The 20,109-nt window shown below is 41.3% G+C and overlaps 10 protein-coding genes across 10 annotated transcripts; 6 read left to right on the plus strand and 4 right to left on the minus strand.

The window, feature by feature from the left end:
• Positions 1-1,212: 1,212 nt before the first annotated feature.
• Positions 1,213-1,549, minus strand: SS1G_03936 (predicted protein; the record flags this gene model as incomplete). Its single annotated transcript, XM_001595796.1, has 2 exons — positions 1,213-1,289; positions 1,399-1,549. 2 exons carry the CDS (start codon positions 1,547-1,549, stop codon positions 1,213-1,215), a joined length of 228 nt encoding a protein of 75 aa, XP_001595846.1.
• A 265-nt stretch (positions 1,550-1,814) lies between these two features.
• On the plus strand, positions 1,815-2,900 carry SS1G_03937 (hypothetical protein; the record flags this gene model as incomplete). Its single annotated transcript, XM_001595797.1, has 4 exons — positions 1,815-2,100; positions 2,171-2,330; positions 2,381-2,570; positions 2,625-2,900. The coding sequence occupies 4 exons, from the start codon at positions 1,815-1,817 to the stop codon at positions 2,898-2,900; spliced, it is 912 nt and encodes a 303-aa protein (XP_001595847.1).
• Positions 2,901-3,346: 446 nt separating this feature from the next.
• SS1G_03938 (hypothetical protein) lies at positions 3,347-3,900 on the minus strand (the record flags this gene model as incomplete). The annotated part of the gene is made up of 2 exons (XM_001595798.1): positions 3,347-3,699; positions 3,831-3,900. The coding sequence occupies 2 exons, from the start codon at positions 3,898-3,900 to the stop codon at positions 3,347-3,349; spliced, it is 423 nt and encodes a 140-aa protein (XP_001595848.1).
• Positions 3,901-4,282: 382 nt separating this feature from the next.
• On the plus strand, positions 4,283-5,411 carry SS1G_03939 (hypothetical protein; the record flags this gene model as incomplete). The annotated part of the gene is made up of 2 exons (XM_001595799.1): positions 4,283-4,802; positions 4,852-5,411. The coding sequence occupies 2 exons, from the start codon at positions 4,283-4,285 to the stop codon at positions 5,409-5,411; spliced, it is 1,080 nt and encodes a 359-aa protein (XP_001595849.1).
• Positions 5,412-6,163: 752 nt separating this feature from the next.
• On the plus strand, positions 6,164-9,929 carry SS1G_03940 (hypothetical protein; the record flags this gene model as incomplete). The annotated part of the gene is made up of 9 exons (XM_001595800.1): positions 6,164-6,229; positions 6,304-7,037; positions 7,086-7,299; positions 7,351-8,085; positions 8,141-8,346; positions 8,399-8,491; positions 8,542-8,780; positions 8,829-8,955; positions 9,008-9,929. 9 exons carry the CDS (start codon positions 6,164-6,166, stop codon positions 9,927-9,929), a joined length of 3,336 nt encoding a protein of 1,111 aa, XP_001595850.1.
• Positions 9,930-13,626: 3,697 nt separating this feature from the next.
• On the minus strand, positions 13,627-15,522 carry SS1G_03941 (hypothetical protein; the record flags this gene model as incomplete). Its single annotated transcript, XM_001595801.1, has 4 exons — positions 13,627-13,661; positions 13,794-14,120; positions 14,172-15,288; positions 15,340-15,522. The coding sequence occupies 4 exons, from the start codon at positions 15,520-15,522 to the stop codon at positions 13,627-13,629; spliced, it is 1,662 nt and encodes a 553-aa protein (XP_001595851.1).
• Positions 15,523-15,982: 460 nt separating this feature from the next.
• SS1G_03942 (predicted protein) lies at positions 15,983-16,162 on the plus strand (the record flags this gene model as incomplete). Its single annotated transcript, XM_001595802.1, has 1 exon — positions 15,983-16,162. The coding sequence occupies one exon, from the start codon at positions 15,983-15,985 to the stop codon at positions 16,160-16,162; it is 180 nt and encodes a 59-aa protein (XP_001595852.1).
• Positions 16,163-16,721: 559 nt separating this feature from the next.
• SS1G_03943 (predicted protein) lies at positions 16,722-17,001 on the plus strand (the record flags this gene model as incomplete). Its single annotated transcript, XM_001595803.1, has 2 exons — positions 16,722-16,731; positions 16,796-17,001. 2 exons carry the CDS (start codon positions 16,722-16,724, stop codon positions 16,999-17,001), a joined length of 216 nt encoding a protein of 71 aa, XP_001595853.1.
• Positions 17,002-17,809: 808 nt separating this feature from the next.
• Positions 17,810-18,850, minus strand: SS1G_03944 (hypothetical protein; the record flags this gene model as incomplete). The annotated part of the gene is made up of 1 exon (XM_001595804.1): positions 17,810-18,850. The coding sequence occupies one exon, from the start codon at positions 18,848-18,850 to the stop codon at positions 17,810-17,812; it is 1,041 nt and encodes a 346-aa protein (XP_001595854.1).
• Positions 18,851-19,391: 541 nt separating this feature from the next.
• Positions 19,392-20,005, plus strand: SS1G_03945 (hypothetical protein; the record flags this gene model as incomplete). Its single annotated transcript, XM_001595805.1, has 2 exons — positions 19,392-19,560; positions 19,626-20,005. 2 exons carry the CDS (start codon positions 19,392-19,394, stop codon positions 20,003-20,005), a joined length of 549 nt encoding a protein of 182 aa, XP_001595855.1.
• Positions 20,006-20,109: the final 104 nt, after the last annotated feature.

A 20,109-nucleotide genomic window follows, 5' to 3' on the forward strand; every position in this document is an offset into this window, starting at 1 on the left:
GAAATGTTTTCCACGGTATGTACTCTGTACTGTACTTTGTACATTGATCTGTATGTGCGAAGGGTTTTGACATTGATTTTCCATACAGACAGTGGAGGTGTGTGCGTTTGCATGCAAATGAGAGGATATTCTCTCTCTGTGCTGGTACGAGACGTTTGATTTGCCATAATTGCATTCCACATAATACTTGTTTTCTCCACACTACGCTTTTCGAGCAAAGGGTCTAAAAGATCATCGGGTATTTGTCGATTTACGATCGAGTTGTCTTTTTGTGGTTAGATTTGCTGTAGATCTATCTACAGACTGTATTTTGTTCGGTCTTTACATACCTACCTAGTAACACAATGAAGGGCTAGGTAGAGAGGTAGGTACGTACGAGTAATTAACACTCAAAATAGCTGATTAATGATCCCTTTCGTAAATCTAAATCTAAATCTAAATCTATACCTCCAAATACAATCAATCAATCAATAGCTGCACACGAGCCCCTCAAAGTACTCGCCCGTTGTCAAACCGGAGGCACACGGACTCACCACTGACACCACTTTTGGTCAGTATCTCCTCTTTCCTCTGGGAAGTTGTTACGAGTAGGAATCAGGATGGATGTCGGCATCCAACACAAATCTTAGTTGAAGCATAATTCTTGCATGATTTACAAAGTACAGAACACCAAAGCTAAACGGGGCTGTCGGTCGTCTCCATTAACATGCAGTCACCCTGGTAGAGACAGGCCTTCAAATGCGTTAGCACCCTTAGCACCCTGAGCACCCTTAGCACTTTCAGCACCCACAACTGGTACATGGAGATGCAGGTGCGGATGTAACGGGGAAATCATCTGGAAGACTTTTATCTCCTGATTTGCATTTGCCGCTTCTTTTGTGCTGGAAAAAGCGTAAAATCCATAACTTGTGACAGCCACGTCAATTATCCATCGCCTTTTCAGTGTATTTAATATGTATGAACCACATTTATGTACATGATTTTTTTTTTTCGAACCTAAATATGGGTCATGATTTTCCATGGGAGGGAGCACAGAAGATGCACACTTAGACTGACTATACAGAGTAAATCCAATTTCTTTATGAGTTAATTATTTAACATTATCAACATGGATCATTTCTGGGATTTCTAGAATTTCTACCCTTTTTCGGAGACAATGGAAAAAAGAAAACGGAAAAAGGATCTGTTAGTCTATGAATCTTTAGTGAACCTCTAGTGAACCTCGAGCCAAACCTTCCCTGGACTTAGATCCATCGCCCATTGATACATACCTTGGAACACCAGTGGAACTAAAATTTCAAATCATTCAAATCAGTATAGAATCATCAATTCTTTTTGCACCGATCAAATTTAATTATGAAGCTACGGGATTTAGCACATTTAGCTCTCGCACAATACCCAGTCCTCTGATTCCCCCAGGATTTTGAGTTTCGTCATTTCCATACTCCATATCCCATATACTTACTCCCTTCCCTACCTTCCTGCTTCCTCTCCTCTTCACCTCACACGACACAATCAATCTACCACTCAGCGGCCTCAAACAGAACATCTACGCACACCTACCACAAAACCTTCCAAAGATCCTTAAAATCGACAACATGTTAATGGGAGAACTCAATCTCGGTCATTAAGGCCTTTCCCGGAGGATAATTTTCTCTTCTCAAGAGGATTCCCTTCTGTTAAGTACCAACGCACGTCAAGAAATCCTTAACCTACTTCAAAAACCGAAAAAAAGAAGAAAACACCACTGTCAAGAGACAGTTCGTACATACACCAGCCCAATCTCTACATCCTTTACAACCTCTAATAATAATATGGCCGACGAGTTGGTCGCAAAGATCTCAAGACGATCAACAAGAACATTCGTTACAGAACAAGAAGCCATGGAGTCAGGAAACGCAGGTGTCGCTATGGTACCTTTTGAGACCAGAGGCAACACCAATCAAGATGATAAGGAAAAGGAAAAGGACAAGAAGCACGGAGAGGGCAGAAGCTCATCCCACCAAACCCCCCTTGAAGCTTTATCAGGACCAGTTGTCGATGTTGGAAGAGATCTTGGAGCATTGTTTCCTTCCACCTCAGAAGCTATTGCAACACAAGGTAATTAATCACAAACCACACATTCCTACCATTATATTTCGAAGAATTGGCTAATGTGAAGATTGAACAGTAACCAACTCACTTGATGCCGCGAAAGCTTTGGCCAAGGAGAAACAAGAAGGTCGCCCTCTTAATTTTGGTGTCATTGCTCCAAATGCGATTTACCGTAGCAGCTTCCCTCAACAAGAGGATTTCGAGTATCTCAGATCTCTTGGATTGAAATCTATCGTGTGAGTAATTTCATGACCGCTTTTCCTGGCTAGTACTGATTTTTTTCTAGTACCCTCGTCAAGAAAGAATACCCTCCTGGATTTCTTGCATTTATTGAGGCTCAAGGCATACGCCATTATGTCATCGAAATGCAAGGAACCAAAAAGGTCGATATTCCCGAGCATATTATGAATCAAATCATGAGAATCTCCCTTGACAAGGAAAATCATCCATTGTTAATTCACTGCAATCATGGCAAGGTAATTTCCATTCGTACCCTTTTATATAATGATTCCAAGCTGATCAAATTACAGCATCGCACTGGTTGCGCTGCCGCCATTATTCGTCACGTCTCTGGCTGGGATGTCAAGTCTATCGTTGAGGAATACAAAAGTTTTGCCGAGCCAAAGGCTCGTGATGTCGACATTAAGTACATCACCGAGTACCAGGTCTCGAGTCTCAGTGGTCTCTATCACCATAAGTTGGATCAACCTACTGTCACAAAGACCTCCAAGGCGGCTCGTATCCTCGCCCTCACAGCATTGCTCCTTTGGGTCTGTTTGACGTTGTCGAGATTTTGGAACCACTAGCTGGATACATCCTAGCTATTTTCTTTTGGGGTTTTGGTATATGGGGTGGGAGGGTAACTTCTGGCATAGGATAGGGTATTAGAAAGACGTCGGTTATGCAGTGCGCGATAGGGCCGATGCGAATATGGAGTTTAAAGGGTTAAAAATGTGGCATTGGGTTACAAATATGCCATCCTTCTTTACTCGACATAGAGTATCCTTAGGATATAAGTTCTTGTAATATGTACAAAGTTCAGATTCCTACCCAACTATTCTTTCCACACGAGGCGCCCATGGCGCCCATGGCATAGCGTGTGTAATAAAATATATTCTACAGTCAATGATGTTATTTCTGGAAAATTGAAACAGAGTGGTACCATCCGCCAGTATAGTAATTTTTATAACCCTTTAGACCCCCGAAAGTGCACAATATGATACAATCCCCACATAGGTAGACATTCACCCGCTCACAGAGTTTTATCCTCATCCTGTCTCTTGCCAAAAGCATATGTAATCCCACCACCCATCAAATTCATACCCGCAACACCCATCGCAGCACCTCGGACTATACCCCGTGCACCAAACTTACTCCCAATTCTTGCATACATGTTCTTGCCGGAGGCTTTTCTACGGTTGGCTAAGATGAGATAGAGGCCTGACCAGGCGGCTGTTAACCCGGCAGAATCAATGGCGTATCCTGAGAGATTGAGATAGGTGCTGAAGAGAAAGACGGGTGTGAAAGCTAAGGGAAGTGGTTGGAGGGGACGGGCGTGCAGGGCCGTGGTGAAGGTTGCGAGGAGGACTGGGGGAAGCGGGGAGCCTAGGGTAAGTGGTGTGTTAGATTCTTTTCACTTTTGAGGGATGGGAGACTTGGGTAATATGTAGCATCTATGGGAGAGTAGGATGGAGTTTGAATGGATAGAGGGGTCAATGGAGGGATTTGTAACTCACGGCCCCAGTCTTGTGCGTAGGAAATTGTAGTCTTTTTGACATTTTCGACTGCCTCGTCTTGATTGGACATTTTCTTGGGGCGACAGAGGACTTGTGAGTATAATTGTAGGAAAGAAAGCTTCAAAGTAAAATATTCCTCGTCAAATAACGTTCTTACATCGATTCACACAGTCTCCACGAATTCTATGACGATGGTGAGAAATAGATATCACGTGCCTAGCCCTTCAGGTTAACTATAAATCTAGCAGAATCCATGCATGGAGCATTTTAGCGCACGATAGCGAAGAGAAACATCGGACAAGCACTTTAGCATCGTGGCCATAACAAATTGCGACACACCAACATACAATATCTATTAAATATTGAGACATTCGAGATTGATGCGAATCGGGATATTGATACAATCACACACTTTTCGATCTGCCACTCTCACAATTTAACACACCGGCGCAATGCCGGCCACCACTTCTGGCGCTGATACAAAGGCCAATGGAACCGCAAAATCGCGAGAACATAACCAAGGGAATCAGGACCGCAAATATACAATTGAGCAGAAGGCTGCGGTGGTGAGGGTTAGACGATGTGCGCCCACGGCATTTTATGATATTTTAGGACTTGAAGAAGTTAAAGCAACGGTGACGGAGACGGAGATCAAGAAGGCTTATAGAAAATTGAGTCTGTTGACTCATCCGGATAAGAATGGACACGAACATGCCGATGAAGCTTTTAAGATGGTTAGTCGGGCATTTGGTGTTCTGAGTGACAAGGACAAGAAAGCGAAATACGATAGGTTTGGCGGGGATCCAGATAGTAGATTTGGTGGGGGAGCGCCGCAATCGAATCCTTTCTCGGGATTTTCGCAGAGGAGTGCTGGAGGGGGGGCTGCTGCAAGAGGTGGTGGCAGGTCCATGTGGGAAGAGGAGATTAGTCCTGAAGAGATGTTCCAGAGATTCTTTGGAGGAGGAGGTTTTGGTGAGTTTCCCGAGCCTGGAAAAGTCGTTGGAAGCTAATGAGTTGTTAGGTGGTGGTGGAATGTTTAATGATCAGCCTGGGTTTGTTTTCAATCTCGGTGGTGGACCTGGTATTCGAGTACATCAATTTGGAGGTGCAAGGCCAAGGCGGAGACCGAGAGATCCAAATGCACCGCCAGAAGCTCCGGCTTCGTTGACTCAGACCCTTATAAGCTTATTACCACTCTTATTACTTTTCGGCATACCATTATTATCATCACTCTTTTCTGGGGGAGGATCTAGCGGTCCTTCCATGCGGTTCGATAATCCTATACCACCGCATACCGACCACCGGGTCAGCTCGAGAATGAACGTCGATTATTACGTGAATCCCGTTGAGATCAAGGGTTACAGCACACATAAACTGGCACAACTGGACCGGCAAGCCGAGGTTGAATATGTGCAACGATTAAAGATTGTATGTGAACAAGAAGTACAACAACGAAATCAATTACTTCAGGAAGCCCAAGGCTGGTTTAGTACCGATACGGATAAAATTCAACGGGCTAGAGATATGCCAATGTCGAGCTGCAGGAAATTGGAAAGTATGGGTGTTAGAAACCAATACTGAGTGTATCTTAACATTTACACGTTTATGTGTTATGTCTGCTTTGTAGCAAGGCGTTCGGGGTGGGAGCATTATGAGAAAGACTGAACGAATGACTTTATAGGAGGGTCTTGTTAATGCTATAATAGAGGACGAATATTCAATATAATACAGTGGGCGTATGTTTATTCATTCATTTATGTTGGATAATTCATGATAACCATCTCGAGACATTATCCCCTTTATTCGAGATATTTGATTCGAGAAGTCATGCATGAGAAGTTTGGTTTGTTTTCAAGGTCTCCTTTACTTTTTGTTGGGCCAGTAAAGTTCTATGCCATTGGAGAAACCTATTTTTTACTGTCAAACTTAAAGGTTATTAGACGATAATATTCTAGTACCTATATAGACTCGGGAGTCGAAGGTATTATATTTAGAGGTATCGAAAGTTTGTATGACATAAGCTCATATATTGCTTAAAATGAGTGTTACTCGTGATTCATGAACAACCTGGAAATGATTAAATGTTGTACAGCAGCTTTGTGATATGTTTGATGATGATACGGCTTTACGGTACAAATAATCAAAGAACAGAAAGTTCGAGAGGGAGGCAACCTTGTAATTGGATTATCAAGCCTAATCCTAGTGCTAACCGATAAAGCCACCCGCCGCACGAGGCTACTATCAATAGCATAAGAGCATCTGCGATACATCAAAATCATCATCTTTCCAACACAATATTTTCAAGATAATTAATTGATAATTAGTGGATAAATATGGCAGATCAACAACCGCCACCGCCCAGTGGGCCAGATGCTCCCGATAAAGAGAAGATGGAACAGGTAGAGAAAGCTATTTTATATGCTGTTACATGCACCTGAGATCACCATGGCTAATCTTTATAACTACATCATAGATTCGACGCCGCCGCATGGAGAAGTTATCTGGTTCCGCAACTTCGAGTTCTGAAAAGATTCCCGACTCGGGCGCCGATGCTGCAGCATCTATTTCTACTCCACCGCAAACTACAACGAAGGATAATGCTTCTTCATCGGTTCAGCCGGTAGTTAAACCCGCGGTCAATATTAAACCAGCGAATGCTACTCCTCCGCCAGCTGCAAATCCCTTCGCAAAGTTGGGCGCACAAGCAAGCTCTATTGGGAATACATCGTCTGTAAGAACTAATCCTCCACAACATGTTCTAGGCAAGCGATCCAGAACTGAATCAGAAATACAGACAGCTTCGCGCCCATCCACGCGCAAACCTAATATTACGGAAGAATCTCTAGAAGCATACGAGGATCGAATTCTCTCACACATCTTTCGAGTTACTCTAGATCCTAATCAGCGCACAGATGCGTCGAATCATAAACTTATCTTTTTGCCAGAATTGAGAAAAGAACTCGAGGAGGAAAACGCCGAGATTAGATTGTCGACTGGGAAACTTGATAGTGCTATTATGGAAGCTTGCTCTTCAATTCCACACAGTAAATCCGTATTTGATTACCTATTGCCATGTTGGAAACGAATCATCAAGGCTTCCAAGGGATTGCGGGGCTATGCGGGGCAGAAGGATGCGGTTCTTAAAGAAGCCAAACGCTTATGTATGAGCTATTGCATCTTTGCGGCCGAAATGCCTGACATTTTTCAGTTTGTTTCCCGGATTCGACTTTTTCATATTTAGCTAACATTTTATAGACGAGAGCCCAATGCAAATACAGATGTTCTTACTCCTTACTTTTTATTGGAGCCTGGTGAAGACAAAGGTGTCTGTCCCGACTTCCTCGAGGAGGCTGTATCTCGCTTCGGGGAGGATGATATGGCAAAGTCTATGATCATTAAAGCATTTGTAGGCATGAGTAGTCAGCTGTCCAACATGACTATGAACGACGTTTACAAACCCTATATTCATGTAAGAAACACCGAGTTTTGAGACTGGGCAACTAGAATTAATCTCGTTTAGGCTTTTAAATTACTGACGCAGTTCAATCCCATCACGACAGCTATTGCCGAATCTCCACTATTCCAAATGGCTGTGTCAGCAAGTACCATTGAGAGATACACGCTACTTGGCCCCTTCTTCAGAATATCTCCTTTGCAACTGGAAGTTACTAAGGAGTATTTTGGTTCACCGAAGACAATGGACAAGCGACATGTTGCCACATCTCAGGATGCGCTACGGTTGACATTGCAAACTCACCAGAAGGATTTACTTGATATCATTAATCATTTTGTTCGAGCGAGTCCGATTGCCAAGAACAAGACTTTGGATTGGTTTGCCTACATTGTGAATCAAAATCACAAGCGCCGAGCACTTCAGGTAGATCCAAAAGAAGTCTCTTCTGATGGTTTTATGCACAACGTCACTGTGGTTTTAGATGGTCTCTGCGAACCATTTATGGATACCACATTCTCTAAGATCTCGAAGATTGATATTGATTACTTACGGCGTGAGCCTCGGGTAGATATTAAGGATGAGACAAAGTTAAATGCCGATGAGAAAGCTTCTGAAAAATACTACGAGGCAAATGTTGCTGGTGCCTCTAATTTCATCTCTGAGGTCTTCTTTTTGACGTTGGCTGCCCATCATTATGGTAGTGAAGCTCTTAATGCCACACATAAGAGTTTGGAGAAGGACATTAAGTATATTCAAAAGCAATATGCTGCAATCGAGGCAGAACGTGCTAAAATTGCTCAGGTAAGTCAAGCAATTTGACTCAGAATCTTCAAAATTTATTGCTGATCAAACCCAGGATCCTCGAGCTGCTGCTATAATTGATCTGAGACTTAAGAGAATTAATGAGGTCTTAGAAAATGCGATGTCAAAGAGAATGGCTATTGAAGGTGTTCTTTCTGATAAGCCTATGCAAGCAAAGTCTTTGATCTTCATGAGATACGTGACTGTCTGGCTTTTGAGAATCGCCACGGAGTCTGATTATACCCCTAGCAAAACTATTAAGTATGATTATGCACCCAATCAAACTTATTTCTCGCACGGCTAACAAAAATAGGTTGCCTTTGCCATCAACACCGCCTGAAGCATTTGATTATCTCCCGGAATATGTGCTTGAAGACATCATTACCAACTTTAACTTTATCATGCGGTTAATTCTTCATCCCATGTATTGCAGAAAAATGTCTAATTTGTTTGTAGATTCATCCCTGATGTTATGATTTCAGCTGTTGGCGATGAAATCATTGCACTCAGTATTACTTTCTTGACAAATTCTGAATATATCAAAAACCCATACCTGAAAGCAAAGCTTGTATCATTACTTTTTGCTGGTACATGGCCAGTGTATCATCGTACGAAAGGTGTTTTGGGTGATGTTTTGATGGGGTCACAGTTCGCTAATGATCATTTGCTCCATGCATTGCTTAAGTTTTATATTGGTAAGTTGGATTGTGATGCCAATTTTTAATGATGCTAATGACTCTTAGAATGTGAATCCACTGGAGCACACACTCAATTTTACGACAAATTTAATATTCGATACGAGATTTTCCAAGTCATCAAATGCGTATGGCCAAATGATGTTTATAGGCAACGCTTGATGCAAGAGAGCAAGTATGTATCTACCGATAAAATTGGAGGTGTTGAATGTACTAATACTACTTAGAACCAATACAGAATTCTTCTTGCGATTCGTCAACCTTTTGCTGAATGATGCTACTTTTGTTCTAGATGAGGCTCTTACAAAGTTTCCAAAGATCCATGAACTTCAAGTCGAACTCAGAAAAGAAGCAGAAGAACCTACCTTGAGTGCTGAGGATCGAGAGAAGAAAGAAAATGCGCTACGTGAGGCGGAAGGCCAAGCACAGTCCTACATGCAATTGACTAACGAGACTCTCGCTATGATGAAATTATTCTCTTCTACTTTGAGTGGCTCATTTACCATGCGGGAAATCGTTGATCGTGTTGCAGCGATGCTCAACTACACACTTGATACTATTACTGGGAGTAAATCAACGAACTTAAAGGTCGAGAATTTGGAGAAATATCAATTCAGACCACGAGCTTTCCTGAGCGATTTTGTGGAAATCTACATTAACCTTGGGGTTTCTGAATTATTTGTGGAAGCTGTAGCTAGAGATGGTCGTTCGTATAAGCCAGAAAATTTCGACAGCGCTTCCCGAATTTTGACACGTTACGGACTCAAATCTCCGGAGGATCTGAATGCTTGGGAACTTCTCAAAGCTCGATTCAAGACAGCTAAGGAAATTGATGATCAAGCTAATCTTGACATGGGTGAAATTCCCGACGAATTCCAAGATCCGCTTTTGGCAGAACTTATGGAAGATCCGGTTATGCTACCTATTAGTAAACAGATTGTGGATAGAAGTACGATTAAGAGTTATCTGTTGAGTGATGAGAAAGATCCATTCAATCGTACGCCATTGAAGATTGAGGATGTGATTCCAGTTCCGGAATTAGCTGAGAGAATTAGAGTTTGGAAAGAGGAGATTAAGGCGAAAAAGCGTGCGGAGAGAGCTGCGGCGGCAGATGCGGCTTCGGGGGATGTTATGGATACGTCGGCGTAGTCATCATTGCGTGATTTGATTTCAATCTGATATGAAGGGTTGAATGGGATAGGGAAAGGGAAAGGGAAAGGGGAGAATTTCTATACGTACCTAGGGAGCATTAAATTAGGACTGTGGTTTCCATTTTTGTTCATTCGGGAAAGCAGACAGGTAGGCAGAGGCGTATTGGGTTTGGGAATGGGGGTTAAAGGGGAGGGGGCTTTGTGATTTTTTGTGTAGAGTTGAAGAATTAAAGGATAATTGTTTGATTGATTATTGTATTGTTAAGCGAGTAAGAAGGTTTTTATTAGAAGAATGATTTTGTATTTTATATTCTAAATTATTCATTGTAAGAATTTTAGAATCTACTCACTAAATCTAATATTTTACTTTTCGGTCACTTTTGTTACGACGGGCTACACAACTACCAAGACACGTGATCACAAATGATCAGTAGTGATCATTAAGGATCACGGTATAGGTGATCACTGGTGATCATTAAGGATCACTAAGGATCACGATATAGGTGATCACTGGTGATCATGAAGGATCACCAGTAATCATAGAAGCATGAAGGACTATATAATCAAGATGGATTTCCTTTGTATAGAGCTTCGTGCTCAAGATCAATCATTTAGTATACTCTACTATTAGTTACGAATTGCATTATTGTCATTACTTTAAGTCCCTGCTTGACGCCTAGTTATAAATCACCTCGAGAGCCTAGAGCACTTCCACGTGATCTAGACGGCAAACCTCGTAACAACTTTTCATTTAGATTGTTTTTTTAAATTAAAAATTATCATTTTTATTTATTAATAATTTTATAATTAATAAATGAAATTTAATAGAATTTAAATTATAGATTTATTATTTAAATAATAATAATTTTTTTATTTATTTATTTTTTTTATAATTTTATTAATTAAAATATTAAAAGTTAAAATTTTGATTTTTGAATTTGTATGTCACACTCAAGAATACTGGGTAAAGTATCTTGTATTAGAAAATACTAAGCGAAGGAGAAAAGAAGAAGGAAAACAAGAGTATGTTAAAAGGAATGACCTCACACAGGGAATAGTGGGAAGCTGATAGGGCAGAACTGAGGTAATATTGGTCTAGTAGGTAAATCTCTCTTCTAAGTTCTATGGAAGTGCGAAGCTCTCTTACAGAGAGCTTCTCAATCTAGTCCTAATAGGACTAGTGCCCTGTGCACGTGCTACGCAGGAACCATTCACTTTAACAGAGTAGAGGGTTTTCCTGTGATTAAATACAAACGGGGCATGCCACGTGACCCGGAGGTGTGAGACGACACATTGTATTTGTATAAGATTTATAACGTGGTTTATCAGCAGTCCGCCCATATCACTAGTCCGCCCACTTTTTGACCATTTAACCACTTCAAATTCTAATTAATCAATCATAACTTATTCAATGTTACAAGGTTTGCCGTCTAGATCACGTGGAAGTGCTCTAGGCTCTCGAGGTGATTTATAACTAGGCGTCAAGCAGGGACTTAAAGTAATGACAATAATGCAATTCGTAACTAATAGTAGAGTATACTAAATGATTGATCTTGAACACGAAGCTCTAGAGTGAGGGAATCCCTCCTAGTTATATAGATCTTCGTACTCCCTATCCCATCATCCCATTGCTCCCACTTGATTTAAGTCGGTGGGATCGGTGGGAATTATATAATAACAGAGTCTGTGCTCTTCAGATCCTCACATGACCTTAATCCCATACTAATTTGATCGAATCGCATCTCGTAAACACACGATCGGTTACTGTAAGATCCGTGATCGTAACAAATAGATTATAATTTTCATTAAAGAATATATGATGATCTAACATGAAATAACTCATTTCAGATTAATATTATTAATTCAATATGAATATTTAAATCCAATTAATATCTCAGAAAAAACTACTTATACCCGCGATATTCATCCCCCTTTTAAATATCTACTATCTCTCTCTCTGTGACAGAAATCCCTGCTTTCCTCCCACCCTTATTATATAAGAAACCTCAGGTACATTAACCATGTCCACACATGATACGATTACTCGGGATTAGTATGCGATTTAGGTGACCTGAGGATCAGATCCGGACAAGTACTAGGTATCAATGGTTATCGGTAAAGTAAGGTCATTGGAGGGATAAATATGATTTCTTTTTGCCTAGCCATTACGGCTAGGCCATTCATTTGTGTATATATAGAGTAGCTATCCCCATCTACAGGTGCTCTTCACCTGTAGATTCTAAGTTAAATACAATTGTTGGTCTATAAACACCCTTTTGGTCACACTCTCCTTCCTTCCCCTTTTCCTGACTTTGAATTTTCATTTTTTATTATTTTCATTTCCAGCTATCTCTCCAATATCTCATACCCATTTACTCTCACTCTCACTCATCATTCCTCATATCCCCTCTCCCTGTCACGAATCACGATTATTATAACACAAGAAAAGCAAGTACGGAGGTTTGGGCCGCTGTTTACGAAGGGTCCTTATCGATAAGGAATCCTAGGACAAGTGTCCTAGGATAAAATATGTCCCAGGATAATTAGTATCCTAGGACAAAACGATTAGGCAACCATGTAGGCTTAGGACAAGTGTTCTAGGACGTTATTCGTCCTAGAATAACGTGTCCTAGGATAATTTTGTCCCAGGACAATTATCCTAGGAGCTATATTATCCTAGGATCAGAATCGTCCCAGGATTAGTGTCCTGAGGCCTTTAAAGGATCACGTGATGGATAGACTGGATAGCCTAGTCTATCCAGGCTATCCAATAGTATTCAGAAGTATATAGTTAAGATAGTTTCATAGTTTAGGAGCTTCGTGCTCAACTTAGTTATCAATTAGTTTACCTACATTCTATTTGATCTAGTAACGAATTCACTTTCAAGTGAATACCAGTGATAAAGCCTTAACCTATAACTACCAACCGACGAACCTTAGGCAGCCGCTGCCTTTAGTACAGTATCGTTACACTTTTATTCTTATTCTTTTAAATCTTTCCTTTTATCAAAGTCTACTTTTTTCTCTAAATTCTTTTCATCCTCCCCCTCTACTCTTCCAATCTATATCCCTATCCCTATCTTCTCTCCCTTCCCCCCATCTAATACAATATTCATCATTATCCCTCTACTCCTTCCCTTTTCCCCCATTCCCAATTCCCCATTTCCCTTTCCCATCTCCCATCCAACTCACAACCCCACAATCTCTCGAGCTCACCCTTTACATTTCCAATTCTCTCTATCCCTCTTATAATTCCTAATCTTTTAAATCATCATATGATAATCCATAATCTCAAATAAAAACACCCAACCAAGTCAAATAAGTTCATTGATTGATTGATTATTTCCTACCCTATCTCTATAAACTCTCAACTATTGACTAGGATTTCGATGAGGTTACTAGATATGTAAAATTAGATTCCTACTGGGAATTCATTCTGCTCCTGATAGAACCATCACGAAATAGTGTTTACCGCAACTAACAACTAACCACTCTACATACTCCACCTACCTCACCCATACGTTGAAATCACATCTACTTCCCCATTATCAATATATCCGAGACAATTCTTCTGTATTATAACATCTCTACATGTATAGATAACTTTATTCTACTGTGCCATTATGACACCCATTTATAAATCCTGCCTCCAAATACCCAGCGCTCCTACGCTATGCCATGCCATGCCATGCTTGCTATACCTGGCCAATTTCTTGCGAGAAACGTAAAACTGAGTACTCCTAATTAATATTTGCATATTCCTAGACAGACCTGGGTATCGTATTGAATCAAAAAAGAAAAATTGTTGCAATGAAAATTAAAACGGTTATTGGAGAAAAGTAGCTTCTAATTTGGTTCCCACTTGAAGTATGACTTGAAGTAGCAGATGCAGATGCAGAAGATTGAACGGAAGCTGTTGATGATGCTTCTGGAAGCAGAGGAGTTAGCGTTGTTCCTGATTGGAAGGTAGAGCCTGGGGAATTTGTGTTAAGGATAGGTTCGGGAGTGATTATTGTGGATCCAGGTCCAGGGGAATGGGTAGTAGTAGGATTAACGGTTAAAGTGCCAGTGCCAGTGCCATCCATGGAAGTTTGTGTAGTAGGGATAGGAGTAAGAGTAGAGGTAAGCCCACCAGAAGAAGAGGTTGCTGTTGCTGTTGCTGATGTAGTAACACTTTTTTGCGCCAAACCTATGGAACTATTAGTATGTGAAGAATAAATTGGTACGGAAATAAACATACCAACACGGGATTGATCAAAGTCAAATAAGGCATATATGTTCTTGAAAAGGGTATCCCCAATCAACCAAGAGTTCTTATCAACCACAGCTACGCCATAGATATTGCTAGTACAGACTCCATTCACTGAAGGCCCTACCCAATCTTCTGACGAAACGTTGTAAGTGACCCCGGAAAACGTAAATGACATAGAGGTGGTGGTAGAGCAAGGTACGGTCCATGTACTATTGTCTGTGGTAGTAGCATGAGGCACAAGTGCATGAAATGCCATTACATCCGATGGTTGCCCAAAGACATAAGATGTTCCACTATCTAGGTAGCCCAATCTTCCTGTAACACCAGCTTGAGTATCACCAAATCCCACGTTATCGAGAGGAACTGCCCAATGATTTGGACCGTTCTTGGCGACACTGGTATAACTTAAACTACCACTATAGCGTGAAGTATCCGGTGCGCCAAAATTGATTTCTCCAGTGTTGATACCATCCGAGGCACGATTTAGGTCCATTCCAAACACATTCGCCTTCAAAGCTTTCGAGCTACTAACTGTCTGTAAAAAGTTGGGAACCGGACCAGTCTGTTGGGATAATCCTAGGATGCCGGAGAACGGGAACGAGTTAAACTGATCGCTAGTACGATTGGCAATTCCCAAAGTAAAAGGAAAACTCATATCAGCAAAGCTGATCGTGTCGGTAGCATATGTTCCAGTGACATCTCCAGATCCATACGCAATACTCAAATCCATATCGACTGCCTTGTAGGTTGTAGAATTAGCTGCACCGAAAGAAGCACGAGTTTTGCACGCAGTAGATGTACAATCAGGACCCATGACCCAGCTTGATCCAGCCCCTGTATCGAGCAACATCAATATAGGATCATTGTTACTTCCGAGCTCCACTTCGGCGAAATAGGAAAAATCGGTTCCAGTCTGCAAAATCCCCGCGCTGTTTGTCTGTTTGGGAACCACTGCAGATTCAATTGGTGATGATGTATCGTCATCCTTCACAAGAGTAGATCCACGTGCTTCAACTCTGGTAGAATCAATTTGCTTTCCGGGGTTGTATTTGCGAATAAGTCGATTTGTCAGGCCGTGAATTTGAACATCCCTGGGTATATCGGCCTTGAAATAATGTATTAGCCAAATCAGTTTATATCGAGCCTTTGGACTTACAGATGGAAGTTTTTGGACAAGCTTAAGGACAAAATTGCTCTCCCGACCCTCGATTTCTCTCTTGGTTGTCTTCGGGCAGTTCTTGTATAACTCGCAGGCATAATCTGGAAAATAGGCGTAGAATGCCGAGGAAAATTGAAAAAGTGCAAACAATGCAAACAGGGCCAACTTCAAGGACCACATGATAGCTGATGAAAGAAAGTATCTGAAGAAAACGGGGTATCAAATTTGAGCAAACGCCCAAGCACTATCCTAATTCTCAAGCAATGAATTTCGAACGAGGCGCAAGAGCGTCGGGAGATTGAGTATTTTACAGAGGTGAATCCTCAACCAAACACAAAGTTGATTTTGGGTGATAAATTCTATTGCCTCGAGACACAGGCTGTTGATTATGTTGATGTGATAATATGCTTGAAAGCCAAAATTGGAATCGGAGACTGTCTCTTTGGTGCAGTCAAATAGTTTGAACCGTATCATCCATTGATAAATGGTTTGAAGTGAGGCCTGACCTGAGCACCGGACTCTTTTGGTCGTTTGATATTAAATATTATGATTGTAGTGTGATAAGAAATATGAAGACAATTAAATAATATCAAGTTGGTCAAAGACAGTAAAGTCCTCAAGTCTGCTTGTTACGATGAATATGTATGAAGGTTTAGAGGGAAAAAGGAACAAAAGTTGTGAAAGTCAAATTGCGGGATGGGTATTGCAGACTGAAGATAAGAAAAATGTGTCCTCCAAAGAACTTCAATATGATCCAAATTTGCTAAAACAAAACGGAAAGCCGAGAATCAATGAAGATATTCAGGATATCTTTAGATGAGGTAAGGAAGAGAGGGTGAGGGTTGAGGTAGAGGGGAAGAGGAGAAGAGGAGAAGAGGAGAAGAAAGTTTAAAAAGAGGATGGAGATGCTTGAAAATTGAAAGTTAAAGGAAAGAAGAGAAGAGAAGAGGTTGCAATTGCTTGGCTCATCTTTGGCTTGGCTTAGCTTGGCTTACTTGCTTGCTTTGCTACCTACTTTAGATTAAAACATTGCTCTTTCTTGCTTTGCTCTGCTCTGCTTTGCATACTTTATCATCCGAAAGGTTACAAAATGTGGAGGAAATTCTCTAGCTTAGCGTCTGTTCCTGGGAAAAGCACGGGCTAAATTCGAAAGAGGTTAAGCTTATTCATTTACTTGACGATCATTGAATTTTTGATTATGACCCTTTTAGATCTATTTTAGATATTTTCAGACCTTTTCAGACCCTTTCGATCAGGGGTTAAAGAATCTTCTTTAATATAAGTGGTTACCAAGCGTGTCTGTGAGACTTTTGATGAAAGCCTTGACCAAAGTTTAAGAGCCTCGGCAGATTTCAATCCGCTGAAATCATCCCATCATCATGATCAGGAGTGAGTTGCTCATCGCCTCCTGATTGAGGGGAATAAAGTCTTTCCATCCTGCATGATACAGCAGGGCAAAAAGAGCTGGTGGGTGGTTCGGAGTGGCAATGGAAAATGCAGTCAGAAGTCACAGCTCCGGAGAATCCGTTTGTTGATATTCCAATATTCCGAACTTCGAGAAGATTATTGGCCGCTTTCGTCTTTAGAGGTTGTAGCTTTAATTCAGCCAAAACTACAAGTTATGCAACTTTATGGCCCATTCTGGATACTGATACATAAAATATTAATCCTGGTAAGCCAATCACATCTTTTTGGAAGATGGAAATCTCCCAAATTACGACGCATCGATGTCTGTGCTGAACGCCACATTATGTACCCGAAGGAAAAATCATTAGATGGGGAAGCCACTTTTCTTAGACCACCAGTGGACCCTCCCTTTAACAATTCGAGACTGTTCGATAGTTTTTAATCTTACAACTCGTCAAAACTCTGAAACATAGATATTCATCTATATTACGAGTCGCCAGTGCGCCACTTACCCTATTCAATCGTAATCATGACCATATCCCGCCATGCCGTGAGTGAGAGAAAAGTCTCTTTCTTCTTTGTCTTCCATTTTGATTGTTCTATCGATATTTCTTCTTCGTATACTGGTCGAGACCAGCCGAATAAGACATGTGTTGCTAACTGCAGCAAAAATCCCCATGTTCATGTTACAGCCGTGGCGCAAAGCAGTCCTTTCAGGTTTGGTGGCGTTGTGAATCCCCCGGAAATGTTTCACGGCAGGGCCCCTATTTTGAAAAACATTGATAAATCTGTTAACGGCCTCCCTCTGTTGTTGAGAGTTTCCCGAAGCCTTGAAATACAGGTCTGTTGATGTTTTGTTGTTTTCATCAAACAACAATCATCATGAGGAGGTAATTTATCATGCTTCTGTCGAAACATTATGCCTGGCCACCAGAAAGTCTGACGTCTAACTCAAATATTGAGAAACTGCCGCCTTGGCTTGGTTGGACAAACAGCTGTTAAAAGAGGCTCATTGCATTTCAGATGTCTCATGCTGTATTCTTAAAACGTTATGTCTTGATCAATGAGTAGACTGGGTTTTCTGTTCATTGTCCAAATACCATTCATGGGCAGATTGAACTATTCGCCGGCCTCTAGGATCATCCAGGGAGTTTTTGAAATCTTCCAACGTCTTCAAAAAGGTGAATCCCCACTTCTCTGTGATATCTCCAGATGCCACCAAAGTCCTGAGAAATACCCATAAGGATTCCTCTTTCCATCTCAATGAAATTGCCATCTCAAGAACTTCTTCACAAATGAAGGACTTTTGGACCACCCAGCCTGGCATGTTCATAAATGTAGGAGAAGATAAACAGAATAACAGGAAAGACCACCCTGATGTATCTCCTGGATGCTTCAAACACCACTTTTTCACATTGTCTATGATGGCAAGGTAGGTAGAAGTTTGAGTTCCATCCTCTACAGATTTCATTAGCCACCTCATGTGAGACCATGCGTAGTAGTTTCGAGGATGTCTTTCAGCTGCCACCATGACGACTGATCCAAGATCCCGAGGTACATCAATGGATAGATGCATAGACTGACGGAACTCAAGAAGCCATCTCCTATGACTCCAAAGTGTTGGCGATTTTGTATGACGATTGAGATGAGATGTCAGAAGACTATCGACGAAATATAGCTCCCTTCCTAGAGCCTTTTCAAGCTCATTTGGAGATAGGTTTTGGTTATTCTGTATAAGTCGTTTTCGAGCGCTACAAGCCGTCAAATGTTCCGGATCGGTGAGAAGAATGACAGACGTAGCATCCCGAATTTCCTGTGAATGCTCTGGATCCTGATCCTTGAACTTGAAAAACACTTGCCGTGCAACAACAAATGCTTGAATAAGTTTCGTTTTCGGTATTCCAACGCTGTTCTCGAGGACAAGTGTATTGATGTCTTCTGGCAATTGGCCTTTCCCAAGAAATTCAAAGTCTAACAGCTTGTGGGTAGAAGTATATGAACTAGTATGAGAGGTGAACATTTCCACAACATCATTGTAAACCTTTTGCGAATCCCTAGCATTAATAGATGTTTTTGCATCTTGGTCAAGGGCTCTTGACATGATGCTAAAATTTAGAGTGATAGAGTTTCTGGATCATTCAAATGATACTCATCTGGGTCAAGAGATTGATCAAGTAGAAGAAATTCCAATTATCACATCCAAATTGAAAATTTATTAGATGTCGTTAACATTATAGTCTTCATTCCAGAAAGGTTCAATCCAATTGTCACTGTACTCGTGATGACCTCAACATGGTCCGTGCATCTATAGCTCTCATCCACCATACAAATTATAATGAACCCAACAAGACAGGCCACCCTAAACGGCCACGACACATTTTCAACAACCACATATTTGGGAAGTTCTGAAAGGAAGGAGCAGTCAATTTCGACTGAAGAGCTTTGCAACCATGCCGTCTCTCTTATTCACATGCTTTCTCGTACAGCTACTCATACACCTTGTCAATACCTTCGGCGCAGCTACGATAAATAACCTAGTAAGCTCTCTTATCCTATTCCTTTCCCTTCACGGTCTTCCCATGATCTCTATACTCTTTTTCAATGACGTAGCTAACCCATCGCAGCTATGGAACCTCTACAATATGCTCCCAACCCCGACTTCGCAATCCGCTGGCGAACAGAAGAAATTAAAGCGAGAATATATGAAAGTGCGTCAAGAAATGAATGCTACGAGTAGTCAAGATGAATTTGCCAAATGGGCAAAATTGCGCAGACAGCACGATAAGCTGTATGATCAGCTGGAAAAGTCAAGTACGTTTCCTCCCAGACTACAGCTTTCATCATTGAGTGACTCAAAATTAACATCGCATCCACAGAATCCTCTCTCGATTCCACCAAATCCACTTTCGATACATCTGTTTCTACACTCCGCTGGTTGGGCACAAATGGTTTACGCATGTTATTACAATTTTGGTTTTCTAAGCAGGCTATGTTTTGGTTACCTAAAGGATGGTTTCCTTATTACGCAGAGTGGTTGTTGAGTTTCCCACGAGCACCATTGGGAAGTATCAGTATACAAGCATGGACACTTGCATGCGCAGCTGTAATTTTGTTGGTCAGTGACGCTTTGGTTGCAGTGGTTGCGTTGGTTTTGGGAGCACGAACTGGCGTTCAAGGCCAAAAAGCGAAAAAGATGGAGGAGCCTATGAAAGCTGGTGGACAAGGCACGGAGAAGGCTGGGAAGAAAGAGTTGTGAGGTTCATAATTCTGGATACGTATACACTTGAACGAATATAATGGTTGTACGAACACTTCTACATTTCTACAAAACATGATGGTACGGCATAAAGTATGTCTCTC

Source organism: Sclerotinia sclerotiorum, genomic scaffold, assembly GCF_000146945.2.
Source record: "Sclerotinia sclerotiorum 1980 UF-70 scaffold_4 genomic scaffold, whole genome shotgun sequence".
Taxonomy (NCBI): domain Eukaryota; kingdom Fungi; phylum Ascomycota; class Leotiomycetes; order Helotiales; family Sclerotiniaceae; genus Sclerotinia; species Sclerotinia sclerotiorum.